Source organism: Ursus americanus, chromosome X (genome assembly GCF_024610735.1).
Source record: "Ursus americanus isolate L20-20 chromosome X, mUrsAme1.1.p, whole genome shotgun sequence".
Taxonomy (NCBI): Eukaryota; Metazoa; Chordata; class Mammalia; order Carnivora; family Ursidae; genus Ursus; species Ursus americanus.
The window spans coordinates 65477129-65501680 of NC_142164.1; the positions used below are offsets into that span (position 1 = coordinate 65477129).

Here is a 24552-nt window from a genome sequence, read left to right on the forward strand (position 1 = left end):
ATAAGAGTTACTATTTACATATTGGATAATAAATTTCTGACACCCATTACTCCAAGAGGGAGCAGTCTATTACCCAATCTTATCTTCCACTGCTGCCTAACACTCACTCGCTACGCTCATCTCTGCATGGACCGCTGACTACGGCTCTTTGTAGATACCGAGATTAATCTACACTTCATCCTTCCAGGCTCAGCTTAAGTTCCCTTACAACCTCTTATTTTTTTTAAAGATTTTATTTATTGGGGCACCTGGGTGGCTCAATTGGTTGAGCGTCTGCCTTTGGCTCAGGTCATGATCCCAGAGTCCTGGGAGCGAGCCTGTGTTGGGCTCCTTGCTTAGTGGGAAGTCTGCTTCCATCTGCTTCTCCCTCTGCCCCTCACTCCACTTGTGCTCTCTCTCTCTCACTGTTTCTCTCAAAATAAATAAACAAAATCTTTGAAAAAAATAGATTTATTTATTTGAGAGAGAGAGAGTGAGTGAGAGAGAGAGAGAGAATTGAAGCAGGGGGAGGAGCAAAGGGAGAGGGAGAAGCAGACTCCCCACTGAGCAGGGAGCCCGTCGGGGGGACTGGATCCTAGGAACCTGGGATCATGGCCCGAGCTGAAGGCAGACGCTCACCCGACTGAGCCACCCAGGTGCCACCCTGCCAATCTCTTCTTAACCCCTTACAAACTAAGAGGCCTTCTTTATATATTCCAGTCCGTACTGATGTCTTCTTCCTCAACATTTAAAACACCAGTTTGTCAATCTCATACTTGAATCAGCCAACTAATTTAAGCAATCAAATGATTACCATATACACTAATATATTATTCTAAATGTGTTATGTTTTCATTGAACACTCCCCATGTGCCAGGCAAGAAGAGTTGACTTCATAATTTCACCATCACAACAACCCTCTGAAATGTGTATTTTTATTTTTATTTTTTTATTTTTTAAAAATATTTTATTTATTTATTCAACAGAGATAGAGACAGCCAGCGAGAGAGGGAACACAAGCAGGGGGAGTGGGAGAGGAAGAAGCAGGCTCATAGCAGAAGAGCCTGATGTGGGGCTCGATCCCATAATGCCGGGATCATGCCCTGAGCCGAAGGCAGACACCCAACCGCTGTGCCACCCAGGCGCCCTGAAATGTGTATTTTTAATCCAGAAACTGAGGCTCAGAGATTTTAGATAATTTGCTCAAGGCCACAATGGATGAGCTGGGAATTTGACCTAGGACTAACTCCAAAGACTGCACTCCCAACCACTTTGTAATACTGTTTTAAAAATATATATTTATTTTAGGGGTACCTGGGTGGCTCAGTCGGTTGAGCGTCTGCCTTCGGCTTGGCTTATGATCCCAGGGTCCTGGGTTTGAGTGCTGTGTTGGGCTCCCTGCTCAGTGGGGAGTCTGCTTTTCCCTCTGCCTGCCGTTCCCCTTGCTTGTGCTCTCTCCCTCTCTCTCTGTCAAATAAATAAGTGAAATCTTAAAAAAATTATTTTAAAGAGAGATGAGGGGGAGGGGTAGAGGGGGAGGGAGAGGGACAAGCAGACTACACTGACTGTGGAGCGTAACCAGTTGAACCACCCAGGCGCCCTTGGGTCCATTTTTAATGCCTTGGCTATCTTTTTTTTTTTTTTAAGATTTTATTTATTTGACAGAGAGAGACAGCGAGAGAGGAAACACAAGCAAGGCGAGTGTGAGAGGGAGAACAGGCTTCCCGCCAAGCAGGGAGCCCGATGCGGGGCTCGATCCCAGGATTCTGGGATCATGACCTGAGCTGAAGGCAGACGCTTAAGGGCTGAGCCACCCAGGCGCCCCTCCCTTGGATATCTTGATGGAGGAGAACCACACCCTCACAACCCCTGTTGCTCCATTATGATTAAGAACTGATTGGGTTGGGGGTGCCTGGGTGGCTCAGTCGGTTAAGCGGTTAAGTGACTGCCTTGGTTCTGCATGGTCCCGGTGTCCTGGGATCCAGCCCCACCTTGAGCTCCCTGCTCAGCGGGGAGTCTGCTTGTCCCTCTCCCTCTCCCCCTACCACCTGCTTGTGTGCTTGCTGGTGCACACACACACACACACACACACACACGCTCTCTCTCTCTATGTCTCTCTCTCTCTCTCAAATAAATAGATACAATATCGTAAAAACAAACAAAAAAAAGAACTGATTGGGTTGATGGGATTATGGGTTTGACACCCAGTGTGGTCATTCTTTGAATCTTCAGCTCCTCTTCTGATTCCCAGAAACTCCTAGCCTAAAAGGGCGGGTCCCAATGCGGTGCTTCTCCCTGTTTGGTTTTGCTTGCTGTCACGCCCCCTCTTCTTGTGTATTTATTTATGGGGTTCAATCCCAGGACCCTGAGATCAGGACCAGAGCAGAAACTGAGTCTGGGGCTTAACTGACTGAGCCATCCAGGCGCCCCTCTTCTTGTACATTTAAATGAGGTATGGTACCTAGAGGAGGCGGGCATTGAAGTCCAACAGGCCGGGTTTATCAGTAAGATGGTCAACAAATTATTATGGTGTCATGTCAGGGAAGTCATGCCTCCCAGCCTCAACTTACTCATCAGGAAAATGGAATTAAACACATCCTCCTCCAATCATTCCATATCGTTACAGTATCATATTTAATAGTTTAACTAAAAATACACTATGGAGAGACTGAGGCCTAAAAATCGAGATGGGATTAATTATCTGTGGTGGCTGAAAATCTTTCGTTCTTGCTGACTGCAACTGAAATACCCACAGTTGAGGGTAAGAGCTGAGAGATCGGAGTCAGGTGGCTGTCCATCATCTGATATGGTCCTTGGGAAAGATTTCAGAGGTGAGGGAACCTTCTGTAGAAAAGCAAGCTAAGGAAGACTGAGGGAGAGTGAGTTGGAGACTTCCTGCGCCGGTTCCTCCTCCACTTCTCTCCCCCTCCCCCACTGCCGCCAATCACAGATTCTGACCATTAAGGCACAAAGGTAGAAAATCCCATGGGGTCTCTGGCCAGGAAGCCTCTCATTGTCCGGCTCTGACTCTAAGCTCAGAGAATGGGAAAGGGCCACCCTCTCCCTCCCTCCCCTGCTTTCTTGCTCCTTGCCACGCTGGGCTGGCTGTTGCAAGTGGGAAGCAGTCTTAGGCTGCACGCAATCCTTTTTGCAAAGCCAAGGCATGAGTGAATGAGAGGGGAGGGAGAGAGAGAGAGAGAGAGAGAGAGAGAGAGAGAGAGAGAGAGAGAGAGAGAGAGAGAGAGACTGTGTGTCTATGTGGTGTAGGGATGATTGGGGGTGGGATTCCATGACGTTACCGGCTCCGCCTCCCGATATATATAAGGGGGCGCTTGGCGCGCAACGACCCCAAGCCGGAGCTTTGAAGCCTGAGCACCGAAGTCGGTAGCCCCAACCCAACTCGGCTTAACTCAGCCTCACCCAACCCAACCCGAGACTCTCCTCTCCCTGGGCTTGCAACAGCTCTCCGGTAAGCCTTGGGGGCCGACACGTGTGTCGGAAGGGGATGGCGAGGGTCGGGGCATACCTAGGATTCTCGGGCAACCGTAGCAAGCAGTTGCATCAACGCGGCCGTGACCTGTTGCTGGACGAGACCCCGGCCCCAGGAGCCAAGGCTCTCGTCCCCACCTCAGCCCCAGACCATTTTTGGATGAATCCGGGAGCTGAGTTGGGGGGCATAGGGTGGAACCCCTCTCTCTTGCAAGCAATTTCGGGCTGCCCTGGAGTCCCTCTCGGGGTGCATCTCCAAATCTTTAGATGTCGAAGCCCCGCCCCACTGTTGATTCTTGCTGGTCAGCCTAGCAGGGCGGGAGGAAGTGGGGGAACATTTGCTTACTCCCCTGGGCGACAGTAGCGCGATTTACGCGGTGTGGGCTTGGTGAGTAGGGATGGAATCGAGGCGGTGCTCACTTTTGATCTGCGGGGAGGTCGGTCTCCCCTGCCCCTCCCTCCCGGGAATCTAGGAACCTTGCCCATTAAGTAGCCCTTGGGGTAAGCACTGAAAAGGAACGTGGGTAGTGGATGTGAGAAGCGGCTTCTGCCCAGAGTTGTTGGCCGCTCCTGGGGTGAGTTCTGTTGAATTTCCAAGGAGCTACAGGCCAGGGAACGGACACAGATTAGGTTCCGTGGTTTCTGGGTAGGGGTCTAGGATAAACCCTAGTTTCCCCGTCAGAGAAGGAGACTGGTACTGACCGAGCACTAACGAGGTGCCAGGCCGCTTTACTATAGGGGGCTTTCACAGGTCTTTTCTGCATTTAGTCCTTCTACAAGCCTGTGAGCTACTGTTATTCCTACTTGTTAAGGAAGAAACCGAGGTTAGAGGAAGACACTTGCCTTTGTCCCTTCAATATTCTCCCCATCCCCCCATCGCTCCATTGCTTGGTGGAGTGGGTATTGTCATGCAGTCCTAGAGCTTAGGGATAATGAGCCCTATTGAAGGGCTTTTTGTCTTGTTTTTCACCAGATCTTAGAATCCTCTTCAATTCCAGCTAGAATGCTGTGGCAGGCACTTCGCAGATTTGGTCAAAAGCTGGTACGCAGACGTGCGCTGGAGCCGGGCATGGCTGAGACTCGCCTTGCCAGATGCCTGAGCACTCTGGATTTAGTGGCCCTGGGTGTGGGCAGCACCTTGGGTGCAGGTGTATACGTCCTGGCTGGTGAGGTGGCCAAAGATAAAGCAGGACCATCCATTGTGATCTGCTTTTTGGTGGCCGCTCTCTCTTCTGTGTTGGCTGGACTGTGCTATGCGGAGTTTGGTGCCCGAGTTCCCCGTTCTGGTTCTGCGTATCTCTACAGCTATGTCACAGTGGGTGAACTTTGGGCCTTCACCACTGGCTGGAACCTCATCCTCTCCTATGTTATAGGTGAGATGCTGGGGCAGGGAGGGATCTGTGCACAGCCAATGAAGGGGCTTTGAGCCCGGAAGTCTGCGCGCGATGGTGAAGGGATAGATTCTTTAACATTCACAGGATTTAAGCACCCCTAAATGTGTGTGTGTGTGTGTGTGTGTGTGTGTGTGTGTGTGTGTTGGGGGGTTGGCTGGGAGGGTTGAAGGTGTGGAGAAATTGTTCATTCTTCTAATCTCTGTCCTGGTGTCCTAAATTGACTGGTTTTGGTTTTTAAAAAGTAAGACTAGGGGCACCTGGCTGGGTCAGTTGGTGAAGCATCCTGACTCCTGACTCCTGATCTTCGGGTTGTGAGTTCAAGCCCCACGTTGGGTGTAGAGCCTACTTAAAAAAAAAAAAAAGACTAGGTGAAAACAGCAGGGAGTATTTGTGTGACCGGATTCCAGGGAGGGAGGAGGGGGGAAGGAAACGTGACCCCGTGTTTCTTTTTCTTTCTTTCTTTCTTTTTTTTTTGAGACACAGAGATACAGAGATAGAGAGAGCATGAGCAGGTGGAGAGGCAGAGGGAGAGGGAGAAGCAGGCTCCTTGCTGAGCCAGGAACCCGACATGAGGCTCGATCCCAGGACCCTGGGATCATGACCCGAGCCGAAGGCGGACGCTTAACCATCTGAGCCACCCAGGCGCCCCTGACCCCGTGTTTCTCCCTCTGCCCCCCCAGGTACAGCCAGTGTGGCCCGGGCCTGGAGCTCGGCGTTTGACAACCTCATTGGGAACCACATCTCTCAGACCCTGCGGGGGAGCATCTCACTGCATGTTCCCCATGTCCTTGCAGAATATCCAGACTTCTTTGCTCTGGGCCTAGTGTTGTTGCTCACCGGTGAGGGAAGACACAGGGCTAACTGATGGGGGTAGGGCTGGGAGGGACCAAGCCTGAGATGGGCTCGGTGGAGGCGATAATGGTGAGAAAGAAGAGAAGCTGGGCAGGAAGGGTGTGCGCAGAGGCGGGAAACAAAGCTTGGACTGAGGACTTTTCTGAGTCCTGACTGCTTCTTTCCCACAGGATTGCTGGCTCTGGGGGCAAGTGAGTCAGCCCTAGTGACCAAAGTGTTCACAGTGGTGAACCTTTTGGTTCTCGGTTTTGTCATCGTCTCTGGCTTCATTAAGGGGGACCTACACAATTGGAAACTCACAGAAGAGGACTACAAGCTGACCATAGCTGGACTCAATGACACCGATAGGTCAGGAGGTTCACTCCTGGGAGCTGCAGAGCTGGGAGCATGATGGGGAGCCAGGGGGATCCATGCTGAGGGATTGGGTTGGGGAGGAGGAATGGGGAGTTGAGGTCTCAAAGACCTGGCTGAGTAGTTTGGCATTAGAGAAAAGGCACAGAGGTGGCTGAACACACCTTTACCTTTTCCATCCCTTTCTTTCACTTCAGCTTGGGCCCTCTGGGCTCTGGAGGATTTGTGCCTTTCGGCTTCGAGGGGATTCTCCGTGGAGCAGCTACCTGTTTCTATGCGTTTGTTGGTTTCGACTGTATTGCTACCACTGGTAACACAGTCACTGTGGTTCTGTCGGGAGCTGGGGCACAGTGCGTGCTCAGGTGGCATGCACATTGGGGGGGTGGGATAGAGAAGCCGGCCTGCTTCCCTGATTCGGAAACTTGTGCCCCTTCCTGCAGGCGAGGAAGCTCAGAATCCCCAGCGTTCCATCCCTGTGGGCATTGTGATTTCACTGTTCGTCTGCTTTTTGGCATATTTTGGTGTCTCTTCGGCACTTACGCTTATGATGCCTTACTACCAGCTTCAGCCCGAGAGTCCCCTGCCTGAGGCCTTTCTCTATACTGGCTGGGCCCCGGCCCGCTACGTTGTGGCTATTGGATCCCTCTGTGCGCTTTCTACCAGGTCAGTGGCGAACGATTGTTCTCTGCAGTCGGAGTCTCAGGCTTTAGCATTCAGTGCTTGCGAGTAGCCCTTAAAAGGGCTGTGAGGAGAAGGCTGCATTGGGACAGAGACCGCAGCGAACTCATGCCACTCCGGCCCTTCCTCTCTCCAGCCTGTTGGGCTCTATGTTCCCCATGCCTCGGGTGATCTATGCGATGGCAGAGGATGGCCTCCTGTTCCGCGTCCTTGCCAGGGTCCACACGGGCACACACACCCCCGTTGTGGCCACTGTGGTCTCTGGCATTATTGCAGGTAAAAACCAACCAACCAACCAACCAACCCACCCACCCAAACCGGCTTTGCCCTTCCCCTAGTTGTTTCACCAATTCCCTTAACTGTGCTCTTCCCTTCTCTCATTTCTTGTTTTCTGCCCACCAATTTCAGCATGCATGGCATTCCTCTTTGAACTCACTGATCTTGTGGACCTCATGTCAATTGGGACGCTACTTGCTTACTCTCTGGTGGCTATTTGTGTTCTCATCCTCAGGTGAGACTCCCTCTGTAAAGTAGGATTGGGTTTTTTTTTTTTTTTAAAGATTTTATTTATTTGACAGAGAGGCAGTCAGCGAGAGAGGAAACACAAGCAGGGGGAGTGGGAGAGGAAGAAGCAGGCTCATAGCGGAGGAGCCTGATGTGGGGCTCGATCCCATAACGCCGGGATCACGCCCTGAGCCAAAGGCAGACGCTTAACCGCTGTGCCACCCAGGCGCCCCAGGATTGGGTTTTTTTATTCCTGGATGAGGAGTGATGGGGATCTGCTCCTGCCTTATCCTGACTCTCCTTGAGGAACATGGCCAGCCCAGCCTGCCAAAAAGAGCTCGTACCCTTGATGATGATGAGGGAGGTTAAGCTGCATGGGAGAAGATGGCAAAAGTGCTTAGGGATTGTTCTTTTTTTTTTTTAAGGATTTTATTTATTTATTTGAGAGAGAAAGAGCGAGAGAAAGCATGAGCAGGGGGGAGGGGCAGAGGGAGAAGCAGGCTCCCCGCTGAGCAGGGATCCTGATGCAGCACTCGATCCCAGGACCCTGGAATCGCTACCCGAGCTGAAGACAGACGCTTAACCACCTGAGCCCCCAGGCGCCCCTGCGGGCTGTTCTTAATCCTGCCTTCTTACTCTTGCCTCAGGTATCAGCCTGAGCTGAAGAATGAGGACGATGAGGTGGAGCTGCAGGAGGAGAAGATCACTGAAGCAGAGAAGCTGACCCTCCAGGGGCTCTTCTGTCCACTCAACTCCGTCCCCACTCCACTCTCGGGCCAAGTTGTCTATGTGTGTTCCTCATTGGTTGGTGAGCAGTGGAATTTTTCTCTAGGGTGGTGGTTTTGAGGTCAGCATGACGGGTCTGGGGGTGGGGTGGGGGGGTGTGTGGCATTTGGTGGCTGAGGATGACCTAGAGACAGCGTGACCTTCCTTGGAATGGGGTGCCTAACGTCTTCACGTGCTGGTCTCAAGAGTTGGTTTTGCTGTTTCTCACCTTGACCCTTGAAGCTCTGCTGCTGACTCTTCTTTGCCTGGTGTTGGCCCAGTGGCCCGTCCCACTGCTTTCTGGAGACCCAGTGTGGACTGCAGTGGTTGTGCTGCTGCTGCTGCTCATTACTGGGATCACGGGGGTCATCTGGAGACAGCCACAGAGTTCCACTCCCCTGCACTTTAAGGTAAATGACCTTTCTTTCCACCCGCCCGTCCATCCATCTCAGAAGAATCGGCTCCAGATGCCTTGTGGTCTGATAGGGTTCATAAATACTCTTTCATTGGACAAGGAAGGAAAGGTACAGGAGATACCTAGGCCAAAGACGACTTCTCTCACCCTCGGTATTTCCTTTCTAGTTCTAGTTCCCCCAAGCTGTGTATCCTTGGAGTCCTGTATGAGGCACATTAAATGAGTGGGAATTGAAATACACAAGCTGAGTGGGAGTTGGGCCCTCCCTTTCCTGGCCCGAGTAGGTTAGGGACCTCTTTCTAGGTCGCCTCATGGTATACACAAAGAAGGTTTTGCTTTGTTCCCAGGTACCTGCTTTGCCTCTCCTCCCGCTCATGAGCATCTTTGTGAATATTTACCTTATGATGCAGATGACAGCTGGCACCTGGGCCCGATTTGGGGTCTGGATGCTGATTGGTAGGTATCTACTCGGGAAGAGTAGTCCTCTTGGGTGTCCTACCCCAGTTCTTTTCCCTCTTGGTCTCATGTAGGGAGACCTATGAAGCTTTGACAGGTCACTGTTTCCCTACCTCACAGCTACTTTTCCCCACTAGGGTTTGCTATCTACTTCGGCTATGGTATCCAGCACAGCCTGGAAGAGGTTAAGAATGACCAAGCCCCACTCAAGTCTAGGGCCAAAACTGTAGACCTTGATCTCAGCAGTGCCTGTACACATTCGATTTGACATCATCGCACGCGAATGCTGTCTGGTTTCCCTGCACAATAATGGAGAGTACCCGTGAGCACACAGGAAGCTAGGGCTCCCACGGGATGTTGGTGGGGGACCACTAACAGCTCTGTATTTATTGTGGAGTGAAGGATGTGTCTTTGCTATTTCTCATCTTTTTTTTTTTTTATTTTTAGTGGTCTACTTTTCAATTGTGTCTGTAGCTGCTTACTGGCTTTTACAAAATTATTATTAAAAAGAAACTAGAAAAAGAAACTATGTCTTGTTCTTTGCTTGCTGGCAATGATGCGGGGCCTGACTCTCAGCGTGGAGAGCTTCAGATAAGTGTCCTGTGTTTGCTCCTATCACTGCAGAAGTATCTTGTTGTGCCTGTGTGTGCTCCTTGTTGGCTCAGCGTTTGAGGAGGGAGACCACTTGTCAAGTCTAGTCACACTTAAAGGAATGATCTTGAGATAGGTTTCCCTCTTGCTATACTAAAGGTTAGCTTCTGAATAAGTAGGACAGCAATACTTGTCTTTGGGATTTGGGGGTGGACTCTGATCTCAACACTGGCATTGGTCAGGACCTACACTGAGACCATTGTCCTGTGTTCCACCCCTTCGAGTTGGACCAGACCCAGCCTCCTGTGACTGCCTGGGTAACGGAAATTTTGGCTAGGGTATTTGGTACTGCTGGGAGGAGGGGTGGACAATAGTGGGGCTAATGGATATATAGATACTGATTGTTGCAGAAGGAGTAAGGCAACAGAGGTCAGAGCTTTGCTCAGACTGAGAACTACCCATTCATCCGTTTATTCAACAAACCTATGTGGCGCTCCTATTAAAATGTTAGGCCCCGTGCTGGGGGCTAGGGATACAAATACGAATAAAACCTCTAGTCCCTGCCCTCAAGGAACTCACCATCTAGAGGGGGAGACAAGCAGGTACACAAGAAACAATATGACTTATACCAGGGGAGGGGTAAGTGCTGAATGCTACAGAAACACAAAGAAGGACATGCTTGACCTGAGTCTTGAATAGGTGTTCCTGATACGGACTGAGGGGAGGGCTTGTTTGTCAGTGAATAGGGTGCACAAAGTCACGAAGTCTGAAAAAGCATATTCTATTTGGAGGTATGGCCTGGAGTTGACTGTGGCTGGAGGGTGGCCTGTATGGGCTTGTGAAATACAACAGAGACCATATGAACCATATGAATGGCTTTGTATATCCCACCAGGGAATTCAGATGTTATCTTTATAAATGGTGCATGTGTGGAGGGGAGAGGGCAGGTACTGAAAGGATTCTAACTGAGGGAGATGGTTGGATTTGTTGGTCTGGCAGCAAGGGGGATGCTTCAGAAGAGGCTGGGCGTTAGAGCAGTCACCATTTAAGTCGCCATTTAAGCATTGTGTGACATTGCTAGTAATTAGTTGGGAAGACATGGCGATCATTTGGGTAAAATATTTCAGGGTTCTTGGTCAGTTGGACGTAGGAGGTAAGAAGTGGATGGCTTAGATCTCTGCATGCAATTTCTGATTGAATGATCAAATTATTAGCCAAGATGGCAAAAGAGGAGTCGCATATTGGGGGAAAGATGAATTCAGGTCCGGCTATGCTAATTTATAAACATACATGAATTTAGCTTCATGTAGCTGAAGATACGTAATCAACAAGTGGAACTTGAAGTTAGGCTAGAAGTCCACACTAGAGTTAAAGATTTGGGGGCCATCAACTAAGCACACACGTGTATGTGAAGCAAATTTTAGGGGCGCTTGGCTGGCTCAGTAGGGCATGTGAGTCTTGATCTTGGGGTTGTCATTTCGAGCCCCACATTGGGCTTAGGGATTACTTAAAAAAAAAGAAACCTCTAGGATAAATTATATAATTTTCTTTTTTTTTCTTTTTTTAAAGATTTTATTTATTTATTTGACAGAGAGAGAGCCAGCGAGAGAGGGAACACAAGCAGGGGGAGTGGGAGAGGAAGAAGCAGGCTCCCAGCGGAGCAGGGAGCCCAATGTGGGGCTCGATCCCAGAACGCCGGGATCACTCCCAGAGTGGAAGGCAGACGCTTAACAACCGAGCCACCCAGGCGCCCCTAATTTTCTTTATATACAAAGAGCTCTTATAAATCAGTAGGATGAATAACCTGATAAATGAATAAAGATTGTAAATAGTTTTCAGAAAAAATACATAACAACGACAAATATTGCTCCTCAGCCTCACTCATTAAAGAAATGCAAATCAAAACAACAATGAAATCTCAGTTCTTACCTTACAGACCAGCAAAACAAATTTTTTTGAAGATTTTATTTTTAAGTAATCTCTACACCCAGTGTGGTCTCACAATCCTGAGATCAAGAGTTGTGTGCTCTTCCGACTGAGCCAGCCAGGTGCCCCCCAGTAAAACAAAGTTCAATGACTAGGTGTTGGCAAAAGTGAGGGGAAACAGACAGTCTTATGCATCATGGGGATTTACATTGTTGTAACTTTTGTGGAGAGTAATTTGATAATATAAGAATTAAAAACATTCCTTTCGATCTGACAATTCCATTTACAGGAATTTAAAAAATTTCACTTACATAAGGATATTTACTGTGACATTTGAATACAATAAAACTTGGAAGCTACCTAGTGTGCATCAGCAAGGAACTAGTTAAGTTACAATACATTAATTTGGTGGAATATTTATAGAGCCAGTAAAAAATGAGATAGAATTATATGTGCCAAGAGGTGATACGGAAAGCTCTCCAAGATACACTATTATGTAGGAACAAAACAAAATGGAACAAAAACCCCAAGGTGCAGAACGTTTGTGTGAAAGAACAAAGGAGAATATATTTATACATAATTTTTTTTCTAGAAAAAATATACAGGAAACTTAACCTCTGGTTTTTCTTCTCTACTTTTTCAGTTTTCCTAACCAGATACATCACTTTTTTCATTCCTCTTATAATCATCATCACAGTAAAAGATTGGGGGAACTCTAACATTTAAGGGATGAAAGAGGAAGATTCAGCACAAGAGATGAAAGAAGGAATGACTGAGGAGACAGGACGGTGATGTGGAAGTAAGACTAGGGAGGAAAGAACTTTCCAGGAACAGTCTACAATGCCAAATGCTGCCTTAGAGAGCCAAGTTAAATAAGATAAGGACAGAAGAGGGTTCACTGGTTTTGTCAGTTAGTAGGTAATTGATCTTTTCAAGAGTAGTTTTGGTCAGATGGTGGGAATGGGGGCCATATTGCAGTGGGTTGAGTAAATGGAGGGTGAGAAAGCAGATAGAGCATTTCAAACCAGTAGCCAAAGGGAGTTGAGAGGTTTTTGTTTTATAAGATGGGCTATTGTATTTTTATGCTTAACGAAGATTGTCAATGGAGAAAGTGAATACATTTTGGTACTACTGTTTAAATAAATCATTTATGAAGGATGGCCTAGTTCTCTGATTTGGTTTTCTAGTCTTTTTTTATTCAGTGCAATGTTTCCCAGACTTCAGACCTTCAAGGAATTTTTCTCTATTTGTGTAATTCCTGTAATGTTAAAAAAAAAAATCCTCACTTTTTAAAGCTTACATTCACTTATTTTATTTATTTGTTAAGTTTTATTTAAGTAATCTTTGTACCCAACCTGGGGCTCGAACTCACGACCCCAAGGTCAAGAGTCGCATGCTCTTCCGAATTAGCTGGCCAGGTGCCCCAGTACGCTTATGTTAAAAGGAAAACATTTTACTGCTATCATACATGGAAAGCAAAGTATTTCCCTAAGACACATTAAAATAAATATCCAACTACTTATTTTTATTTTTTTTAAGATTCTATTTATTTATTTGACAGAGACAGTGAGAGAGGGAACACAAGCAACGGGAGTGGGAGAGGGAGAAGCAGGCTTCCCGCCAAGCAGGGAGCCCGACATGGGGCTCGATCCCAGGACCCTGGGATCATGACCTGAGCTGAAGGCAGACGCTTAACGACTGAGCCACCCAGACACCTCTAAATATCCAACTATTAAAGAATGTTTGGCTGTGTACCCAATAATCCTTAAATGCCATCTAGCTTTCCATGGTTTCGGTTACCTCTCGTCAACCATGGTCTGGAAGCAAATGGGCCTCCTGACGTGTAGTCAGAAGGTCAATGGTAGCTTGATGCTACATCACAGTGCCTGTGTCGTTCACCTCACTTCATCTTACCATGTAGACATTTTACCATCTCACATCATCACAAGAAGAAGGGTGAGTACAGTACAAGATCTTTTGAGAGAGGCCACATTCACGTAATATATAGTATATTGTTACGATTGTTCCGTTTCATTACTGTTAATTTTTATTGTGCCTAATTTATAAATAAACTTTATCATAGCTATGTATGTATAGGAAAAAACAGTACATACAGTGTTCACTACTATTGGGTGTCAGGCATTTACTGGGGGTCTTGGAACATACCCCTGTGGATAAGAGGGTACTGTTATGTACTGCACTTCAGAAACACCTAGGCAGTTAGTGAATAATCTCTTTAGGATGCTATGCTTGAAGATGGAGTAGAAAATTGCTTTAGGCATGGTCTAATCTTAATCCTCAAGGAGTCCCAACTTGTCCCAAATATGTAAAAAGACACAAAGTAGGAAATATTAAGTGTCCTAAGAGAGGTATGCATGAAATACCATGAGAACTTACATCAGGGAGTTCTGGGAAGTCTTCATGGAGGTTGAGGCTCTTAATCTGGGGCATAAAGCATAGGTCAAATGTGTAATTTCAGAAATTGGGGTAGAGCATTTCAGGAGGAGGGAACCTTGTGCATAAAGACAAGAAGTTGAGCAAGTTTACAGTTTGGTTTGCCTACAGCCTACGATTTTGAAGGGATGAAGTGGAAAAATAAGGCGGGAAAGGTAGATTCCAGTCAGACTCTTGAAGGCCATTACTTTCAGGGCTTGCAATCAAAGGGCAAGGAAGTGTGTGGATGAGAGCGTTCTAACAATTAAGAAAAGAGTGGTTTTGTGATTCGGTTCAATGAATTATACCTCAGCTACCCAGTCACATGGTTATACTCTAGATCTTGACAGAATGATACCTCTGAAATCACTAACTCAAGTATCAAGTTCTCCGTCCACAACTTCCCAAGCTTCCACAGCTTACTTGCTCAAGTAACCCCGCTACAATAATTCTTTTTCCTCATGAATTTCCTAATTCATTCTCCCCTCCCACATACACGTTCTCTTTTTTTATCGGTTTCTGCCAATCTTTGCTTGCTCCCTTTCCCACTTAAATTCCTGAATTTATTATCATTATGACTCTTGCAAATACCTTCACCTCCCTAGGCAGTACCCCAGAGTACTACACCCTGCCCCAGAGGAATCCAAACACCACACCTGTGCAGTTCAGGATTTTTGGAGGCAATCCTAAACCTGGGCAGCTTAATGATCGTCAGCCTTCACTAGGTCCTCAGCACTACCCTGGGAACCTTTTTTTCCTCTCTGATTGCCCTCTCTAGAACAACTGTTTCTTACCTTATTCACATTCTTCAAATCTCTCCCTCCTACTCTCTGCTTTTGACTTTGCCTCGTACTTTATTGAGAAAATACATGCCCATCAGATAAAAACGCCCTCATCTTCCTGGGATTTTTTTTTTTTTTAATGAAAATAGCTTCTTGGGGCGCCTGGCTGGCTCAGTTGGTAGAACATGTGACTCTTGATCTTGGGGTCATGGGTTCGAGTCCCACGTTGGGTATAGCGATTACTTAACAAAACAAAACAAATAAAATGACTCAAAAGATTATTTAAAAAAAAAAAGTTCAAAGGGGCGCCTGGTTGGCTCAGTTGGTTAAGTGTCTGCCTTTGGCTCGGGTCATGATCTCAGGGTCCTGAGATCGAGCCCCGTGTCAGGCTCCATGCTCATTGGGGAGTCCTGCTGCTCCCTCTCCCTTTGTCCCTCCCCCTGGTTGTGCTCTCTCTCGCTCACTCTCAAATAAATAAATAAATAAATAAATAAATAAATAAATAAGATCTTTAAAAAATGTTAAAATAGCTTCTCTTTTTCCCCCCTAGTGATAAAAATGTATGTTCATTCTAGGAAATTGAAAAACTAAAATATAAAGAAAGTAAAAATGCTCCTAGATCCCACCACTCAAAAGATAAACATTGTTAACATTTTGGTAAATTCTCTTCCAGACATTTTTGTTCAAATACGCATATAATTTTACATAAGTGTATACCTTCTCTGTAAATTTTTTTCTTCCTTTCTATGATTTATGCCATTCATACCCAGGTGGAAACCATCCCAAGAGTTGTTTAGTCCTCAAATCTATATAATTACATCTTTTTGAGCAGTTGCTGACTTTTTCTTTTTTCTTTTTCTTTTATTTTAAAGATTTTATTTATTTATTTGAGAGGGAGAGAGTGAGCAAGAGTGTGAGAGCACAGGGGGAGGGAGAAGCAGACTCCCCACTGAGCAGGGAGCCTGACATGGGGCTCGATCCAGGAACACTGGGATCATGACCTGAGCCCAAGGCAGACACTTAACCGACTGGGCCACCCAGCTGCCCCCGACTTTTTCGTTTTTAAGCTCAATAGTAGCATAGAGGCATTTCCCTAGTTATACTATCAGATTATTTCCACAGCAATATTTTTAAAGGCTGTCTAAGTATTCCACTCTGTGGCACTGATGTACCCTAAGTTCTATAACTAGTTCACATTTAACTAGATGATCATGTAAGTGGTTTACAATGCTTCAGTGAACGTTTCTGTTGATCTTTACACATTTTTCCAATTTCTTCTTTAGGAAAATTTCTAGAAGAGGAATTGTTGTGTAACAGGGTACACACATGTAAGATTTTGATATCTATTGTAAAAGTGCCCTCCAGAAAAGTTGCAATAATTTGTACTCCTGCCAACAGTGCACAAAAGTGCCCTGTTTTGTGTATATTGCTAATTTAATGTTTTGTTAATCTTTTGAACCTTTGCCAATCCGATAAATGAAAACAATTTACCTTGTATTAATTTTCATTTCTTTGATTACTGGAGGGGTTGAATATCTTCCCATATACTTATTGACCATTTATATTTCTTCCTGTGTAAATTGTCTGATCATGTGCTTTGCTGATTTATTTGCTAGACTATTTGTCTTTTTTATTTTAGGAACTCTTTTTTTTTTTTAATTTTTTTAAAGATTTTATTTATTTATTTGACAGAGATAGAGACAGCCAGCGAGAGAGGGAACACAAGCAGGGGGAGTGGGAGAGGAAGAAGCAGGCTCATAGCAGAGGAGCCTGATGTGGGGCTCGATCCCGTAACGCCGGGATCACGCCCTGAGCCGAAGGCAGACGCTTAACCGCTGTGCCACCCAGGCGCCCCGGAACTCTTTTTTTTTTTAAGAGCTCTTTTTATGTTAGATATGTTAAGTCTTAAAAAAAAAGAAATGTTAATTCTTTATCTGTTATAAATGTTGGAAAAAATCTTTCTCCAGGCTTGGTTTGTCTTTCAACCTTGCTTATAGTGCTATTCAGAAGATTTTAATTTTTATGTTGTAAAACGTAGTATTTTTCCTTTTTGATTCTGGTTTTTGGATGATGTTTACATCTTACCACTGTGTTTGTAAAATATCCACCTATAATTTCTCTGAGAAATTTTCTGATTCAATTCAGTCTTTGATTAATCCAGTATATATTTTTGTATATGAAGTGAGGCAGGGGTCTAATTTTACTTTTTTTTTTTTTTTAAAGATTTTATTTATTTATTTGACAGAGATAGAGACAGCCAGCGAGAGAGGGAACACAAGCAGGGGGAGTGGGAGAGGAAGAAGCAGGCTCATAGCAGAGGAGCCTGATGTGGGGCTCGATCCCGTAACGCCGGGATCACGCCCTGAGCCGAAGGCAGGCGCTTAACCGCTGTGCCACCCAGGCGCCCCTAATTTTACTTTTTTAAAATGGCTATGCAGGAGTGCCTGGGTGGCTCAGTTGGTAAGCTCCTGCCTTCAGCTCAGGTCGTGATCCCAGGGTCCTGGGATTGACCTCCACATTGGGCTCTCCGCTAAGTGGAGAGTCTGCTTCTTCCTCTTTCCCTCTGTGCTCTCCCTCTCTCTCTCAAATAAATAAATAAATAAAAATCTAAAAAAATGGCTATGCAGTTGCTTCAATACTTTTCTTGAATAACTCTTCCTCATTGACTTGAATAATTTCTCTCTCTCTATGGGTTTGTTTCTGGACTCTATTTTGTTCTATTTATCTGTCTGCACTAGTACCATAAATTTATTTCCAGTAGTTTTAATATTTGGTAAAGCAAGCCCCTCTCCCTTACTCCATTATCCCTTTCATTTTTAGAATTTTCCTGGCTATAATTGCATATTTTTTCTGAAAGTGTTTTTCTTTTTTTTTAACAACATGTAATCCTACCTTATTAACTAATTTGCATTCTTGGTTGATTACTCTCTTTTAACCTACTCTATAAATGGCAGTCTTTTAAAAGATTTTATTTATTTATTTGAGAGAGAGAGGTGGGGAGGGGCAGAGGGAGAGGGAGAGAATCTCAAGCAGACTCTGCACTGAGGGCAGAGCCCGGTGTGGGGCTGGATCTCATGACCCTGAGATCAAGACCCTGAGATCACAACCTGCACTGAAACCAAGAGTCAGATGCTCAACAGACTGAGCCAGCTAGGTGCCCCATATTAGTGAGAGTTTTAATAAGCTTAGAGTCTAAGCTGTTCACCCGCTGCCTTATGTGCTTATCTATTTCACCATTTCTGCATTAATTTGTTAAAGAGCGGGAGAATGAAATTAGCAGTTTATGCCAGGGTAAGGGAAGATAATCTGTAGTCTGTTGAGTGCCATTTAGTGGCATTTTACTACACACTTGCATATCCTCCTCTATATGCACCTGCTTCCTTTATTATCTTCTTTTTCTTTCTTCTACTTTTCTTCCTGTCTTTTAATTGTTCCTTACTGGTAACATCTAGGGAGGCCATCTAGAACAAAAACAAAAACACTGGAGAAAACCATAACATGACAGAAGGGGTTTCACCCTTTCTGCATATTTTTTATTCCTATTTTATTTTTTATTCACTTTTATTTATTTTTTATTTCACCTTTCCTGCATATTTTTATTTTATATTCAGTGTTGTGGTAACAGATCAGTAACCCTGAATTTGGAGGCATAGTCAGTGTTAATCAATAGAGTCATTTGATTCTTGTTTGCCTTATATAATCTTGGATAATATCATATCCATCCTACTACAGACATTTTTTTAAAAGTAACCTGTACACCTAACACGGGGCTTGAGCTCACGACCGCAAGGGAGGGTAGCATGCTCTACTGACTGAACTAGCCAGGCACCCCTGCTACAGACATTATTAATCACTAAGATTTCTAAGATGTATGGAAAAGGATCACCATGGGCTGGAGAGCCAAGGTGTAATTTTTGCTCTGTTCCCTGTTCATTTATGAACAAAGAAGTTATGGTAGAGCCAGGGCCCTGGGTGGGATGATGGAAGTTGGGAGCCCTTGGTTTGCCAACCAGGAAATGGGGAACAATAATGGAAACTAACATTTGTTACCTATTACATGCCCGCCAGAGTTCTAGATGCTTTACGTATACTATTCTATTGAACCAGAAGCTTAGAACTACTTTTAGTTCCATTTTATACATGAAAAAATTGAGGCAATGAGATTCTAAGTAGCTAGCACATAGTATATGGTGCATGAGGATTCAGTCAACTATGAGATACCCTACCGCCCTTTTCCACCAGACTTCTTTCCCTAATTTAGCAATCTAGGATTGTAAAATGAATACCAAATTGCAGGATGCAAAAGAAGAGGAGTTAATAGCAGTACTTTCCCTGCTTTGCCTTTTTTCTTCACTGTATTATGTGATCTAGATGCAGAAAATTTTGAAGAGGGAAAAGAAATTATTTTTAGAAACCCCATCTTTTCCACGAGAGGTGAGGACTGACTCTGAGACTGTCAGGGTCAGGAGGAAACTCTCTTAATGTGCCCAGAATTGAAACCACAATCTCTTTTCTTCCTCTTGCTAGCCAGCTTCACATCTGGCTTGACTGAGGTGCACAAGATTTAAAAGAGGGCTATGTGAGGGAAGAGGTGGGAGGCTTGTTAATGTTTTGATTTGGGCTTTGCCTCCAGATTTGGAGGCATCATGCCTTAACACTGTTGTCTCTGAATAGAGATTTCAGTAAAAGGCCAACTCCTTGGTGATTTAGCTGGTACCAAACATGTTTACTTATATATTCCACCCCCATCCCTAAAACCATTTGTCTGGAGATGGATGGGGCTGCCTCTCTTACTGCGAACCTGCAGGGGAGTCATTAGATAGTTTCCTTCAGATTTGACAAGGGCTGGGCAGCAGAAACATGTCTTGGAAATACGGGGTTTTTCATTCCTCTCAACTTGTGATATTTCCGACCTTCGCCTCTCTTGAATAACCAGCGCGCAATATTGTTTATTTTCCTTCCTTCCTCCGTCCCCCTTCTTTCCCCCCTCCCTCCCCCCTCCTTCCCTCCCTCTCTCCTCCCCCCCTTTCCGGCCCCCCTCCCCCCGCTTGCCTGTAGCCCAGGTCATCTGCACCCCTCTCTCTAATTGTAGTATGCTTTCAGTATTGCACCATGTTTCCTTACTCTCTGTGATTCTAAACCCCTGCCTCCTAAGCTGCAACCCCAGAACTTAAGGCCTAGACGGCGCCCTGTGCCCCGACGACGCTTACGCTCAGATAGAGGGTAAAGGCCAATTGGGCGTGGCCGTTGGTGATGTCACTATGGGGGGCGGTGCCACTTGAGCGTCGACGGGCATCGTGGACGGAGTTTGTGGAGAGGGAACCGTGGCGGTCGTTCTCTCCGCGGAGGTTTGTCATCCTACCTCCGCGGAGGTAGGAAGGGCTAAAGGTGGGTTAGCTACAGGTTAGTTGAGTGGTTTGTAACTAGCAAGAAGGTGTGGCCATTAGTTTAATACTTTTTAGAGAGCTCCCGAGGCGACGGTTTTGAACTACGGGGTTGCTGTAGCCGACTCTCAGGTGAAGGAAAATGGGCAGAAGCAGAGGGGTTTTTTAGACTTGGATGAAGTGTGGGGAGCGGTGTGCGGCCACTGAAAGCGGGAGATAGAAGTTTGGAGGTGAACGACCAAAATTTCGTTGAAGCCCAACCGTTGATGATTGTGGGGGGTGGGGAGCTGAAGGCGCTAGCGGGTCTGTGAGAGTGGGAAAAACGACAGCGAGTGATTGGATGCTTTGAACGTATGGGCGGTGATGTGGGAGATTTTGAACCAATAAGAGGAGGCATCGAGTACCAGCCAGACCAATCACGGGGTACCTCGAGCCCTGGTTTCCCTGTTGTGGGGCAGATTATGGTACGAAAAGACCTCGTGAAAATTTACTGCAGGCCGGGCTTTTGGCACACGACAGCCAGGCCCTGCCCCTCATTAACTGCTTTTTCTGAGTTTTAAAATTTCTTCAGCATTTTTTTTTCCCCTTTGGATAACAAGTAACTGGAAATTTGTGAAAAAATTTACTGAGAGACGAAAAGATACAGGTCAGAATATTAAAATATTTTCTTATTTCGTAGGCCTGAACCACAGATTTAAAAATGGACGACATTGATTTTCGTTTCATGGATTTTAAAGGTATATAGCTTTACATGGTAAAAAAGAAAATGTCAAATTGTTTGTTGCCTTATCTAAGATCTAAATGTATTTTGTTTCTGAATTTTATCTCTTTGGACTGTCCATAGGTCCAAATTTTCTCATTTATGTACCGGAAAAACAACATAGATGTTTAAGACACTGGAACCCTTTTATAAGCTAGTATAAGGAAACATCCCTTGTTTTCTCAAGATTTTTATGGCATGCAAATAACACTGGTTTAATCTGAATTAGAGATCAACTGCTTAAAAAGTACATTTAAAAAATTACTGCAAGATCCCGAAGTGGCTTGCCATAATTATCAGTGAAAAATAAATTATATCATGTGTAGTTTTAGATTTAAGTGCATTTTATTGTATCTTAATTATTTTAAAAACTGGTAATCCATGTATGGTATTTATGGGAGATCTTAATAAACAAAAGCAATTTAATTGACCAGAACACCAGATTCCTCAACCATGCCAGACATGGGAGAGTTTATGGTATTTCTTTCTTTCTGGAGACATGATTAGACCTGTAATGCTTTCACATTTGTATAATAATGAAATATGTTGTAACCAGGGTGGCTACAAATCTATTAGGTCAATGTTTTGGTAGTGCTTGTCATTTAAAAACTACAACAATAAAGCCTTAATTTTTTTTTAAGCCTCAAGTTTTTTTTAAAACCTTTATTTTTTTATTTTGTTTTTGATTTTTATTTTTTAAGTAAACTCTATACCAAATGTGGGGCTGGAACTCACAACCCTGAGATCAAGTCACGTGATCTACTGACTGAGCCAGCTGGCACCCCAAAGCCTTAAAGTTTTAATTTAGGATATAGTATCTTTCTTATTTATTTATTTATTTACATTTGTATTATTTTATTATTTTATTGTATTTAATTTTTTAAAAAGTAATCGCTGTACCCATCGTGGGGCTCAAACCCACAACCCTGAGTTCAAGAATTGCACACTCCACTAACTGAGCCAGTCAGGCACCCAAAGGACATGGTATCTTAAAGATATAAACGTGGAGTAGGGATTATGACTTTTAAGTACAGTTGACCGTGAAACAACACGGGTTTGAACTGCTCAGATCCACTTATATGCGGATTATTTACAGTATGATATTGTAAATATTTCTTCTTATGGTTTTCTTAACATTTTCTTTCCACTAGCTTACTTTATTGTAAGAATACAGTATATATTATGCATAACATGCAAAATATGTGTTAATTGACTGTTATTGGTAAGTCTTCTGGTCAACAGTAGGCTTTTAGTAGTTGTTTTCGGAGAGTCAAATTCATAGGTGGATTTTCAAATGTGCAGATGTCAGTGCCACTAACCCCACGTGGTGTTCAAGGGTCAATTGTGTATGGTATTTGAGATCTTGTATTTACATAAATATTTGAAGTACACAGAAAGGTACAGAGAGTAAGATGATGATATATTACCTGTATAGCTACCACTAAGTTTTGTTGAATCTTAACAGTTTGCCATATGCTTCAGATAGTTCATTGTTTCAGAGAACTAAAAGATCACATGTACCAGTTTTTCATCTTTTAAAATTTTACATAAATTATATCATTTTGTGTGATTTTTTTCTGCAGCTTGTCTTTTTTTGCTCAGTATTGTGTTTTCCATATTTACCCTCATGGATATTTTGGTTTCAGTTCATTTGTTTCCATGGCTGATTAGTACTACTACTTTGAATATAAGTCTCTCTCTCAAATAAATAAAATCTTAAAAAAATCTCTTTCTCTCTTAAAATAAATAAACCAAATCCTTAAAAAAAGGGGGGATGCCTGGGTGGCTCAGTTGGTTAAGCATCTGCCTTCAGCTCAGGTCATGACCCTGGGGTCCTGGGATAGAGCCTCACTTTGGACTCCCTGCTCAGTGGGAAGCCTGCTCTCCCTCTCCCTCTCCAGCTCCCCCTGCTTGTGCATTCTCTCTCTCTTTCTCTCTTAAATAATAAAATCTTTACTTTGGATGTAAGTATAGCACAATTTATCTAGCCTCCTTTGTTGGCTGTATGAGTTGTTTCAAATATTTGCTATTACAAACAATAACACTACAGTGAACATTGTGTTTCAGAGAGTTTAGCAGGAGTTTTCTTTTCTCTTTCTTTCTTTTTTTTTTTTTTTTAAAGTAATCTCTATGCACAATGACGGGTTCAAACTCAGGACCCAAGATCAAGAGTTACATGCTCTACAGAGACCTAGCCAGCCAGGTGCCCCTAGTAGTTTCCAAACATTTTTGGCCACCACCCATGGCAAAGAAATAGATTTTACATCACATCTATACAGTGTATCAAAAGTTTAATGAAATAACCCTTATTACACGATGACAGTACATGATGACATTAAAAAATTTTATTCAATTAATTAACATATAATGTATTATTTGTTTCAGGGGTACGGGTCTGTGATTCATCAGTCTTATATAATATCCAGTGCTCATTACAGCACATACCCTCCCCAATGTCCATCACCCAGTTACCCCCCCCCCCACCCCCTTCCTCTCCAACATGGTGACGTTTCCTATTCTATGCTTTTTCATTAAAAAATGTTGGTTATGACTCACTAAATTTATTTCTTGAGCACTGGTAGGTGAGGCTGTAGTGCTGTACTGTCTGATTCAAACAGTGCAAACAAATAATTTTATATTTTTTAGTAGCCACATTAAAAAAAGGCTAAATAGATTAAATTTTAACAATACAAATTATAGGGGTACCTGTCTGGCTCAGTCAAGAGCATTTGACTCTTGATCTCGGGGTTGTAAGTTTGAGCCCCATGTTGAGTATAGAGATTACTTAAGTAAATAAACTAAAAAACCAATACAAATTATATAGTTCAATATATCCAAAATGTTATCATTTCATCAATCAATATAAAAATTATTAACGAGATATTTTACGTTCTTTTTTTCTACAAAGTCTTTGAAGTCAGGTATGTATTTTATACTTAAAAATGTATCTCATTTTGGACTTGCCTCATTTCAAGTTCTCAGTAGTCGCATGTGGCTAGTAGTTACCCTATTTAGTGGCAGTGCTGTTCTAGGATATACATTTTAAGAGTGGAGCTTCTGGGTCAAAAGCTATGAGCAGCTTTAACTTTATAAATATTGCCAAATTGCTGTTGAATATTTTTAATAATTTGTACTCCCTCTCCCTTTCTTGTTTCCCTATATCCTTGTTAACAATTGGTATTGTTAGACTTAAAAGAATTTGCAGGGGTGAAGAGTGTTGTTGTTTTTAACTACCATTTTATTTTGGAATACTTCTGGATTTACAGAAGAATTACAGAAATAGTGCAGAGTTCCCATATTACCCCCAACCAGTTTCATTTTCATTTATGTTATCATCTTCCATGAGCATTGTTTGAATTTCCGTTTCCCTGATAACTAGTGAAGTTGGGTGTATTTTCATAGATTTATTGTCCACTTGCGTTTTCTCTTCGGTACGTGTAACCTTTTCCGTCAAGTTTTGTAAAAAACAACCACAAAAACCCGTGTGGCAGCTCTAGGTCATTTTCTTCTTAGGGAGAATTGACATAACATCCATCTTTTTGTATCAACAGTTCAGAGAATTTCAAGACCAAGAAGAAATTGGTGTAAGTTATACCCACTGGGGCTAAATAAGTGTAACTCCTTTTCTGCATGCCAGATCTTCAACTATTTGAAGATATTTATGTCCCCTGGGAAGTCTCTTCTTCAGATTAAGCATTTTCAGTTCGTCCAGTCATTCCTCATATTTCCTGGTTTCTAGTCACCTTATCATCTCGTGTGCTTTCCTCTGAAAATGCTCTATTTTTTCATGTTA

At 44.1% G+C, this 24552-nt stretch overlaps 2 protein-coding genes across 8 annotated transcripts in view; both read left to right on the plus strand.

Moving 5' to 3' along the window:
* The window catches only part of SLC7A3 (solute carrier family 7 member 3), a 156432-nt gene extending 135696 nt beyond the window's left edge, over positions 1–20736 (plus strand). For 5 of the 7 annotated variants that reach the window (XM_087859809.1, XM_087859811.1, XM_087859810.1 and 2 more), the window contains exons 4-13: positions 5543–5701; positions 5885–6062; positions 6263–6375; positions 6506–6728; positions 6880–7019; positions 7152–7254; positions 7895–8055; positions 8256–8422; positions 8775–8883; positions 9021–17561. In XM_087859809.1, the coding sequence (XP_087715935.1) occupies positions 5543–5701; positions 5885–6062; positions 6263–6375; positions 6506–6728; positions 6880–7019; positions 7152–7254; positions 7895–8055; positions 8256–8422; positions 8775–8883; positions 9021–9151 (1484 nt within the window). In that variant the 3' untranslated portion in view covers positions 9152–17561. Of the gene's footprint in view, positions 1–438; positions 4842–5542; positions 5702–5884; positions 6063–6262; positions 6376–6505; positions 6729–6879; positions 7020–7151; positions 7255–7894; positions 8056–8255; positions 8423–8774; positions 8884–9020; positions 17562–20678 lie in introns of those variants that run through there. The other 2 variants (XM_087859807.1, XM_087859808.1) reach the window with 2 other exon arrangements.
* TEX11 (testis expressed 11) overlaps positions 20677–24552 on the plus strand; it is a 270954-nt gene continuing 267078 nt past the window's right edge. Inside the window, exon 1 of the mRNA XM_087859806.1 lies at positions 20677–20736. Within this exon, the coding sequence (XP_087715932.1) occupies positions 20700–20736 (37 nt within the window). The 5' untranslated portion in view covers positions 20677–20699. The remainder of the gene's footprint in view (positions 20737–24552) is intronic.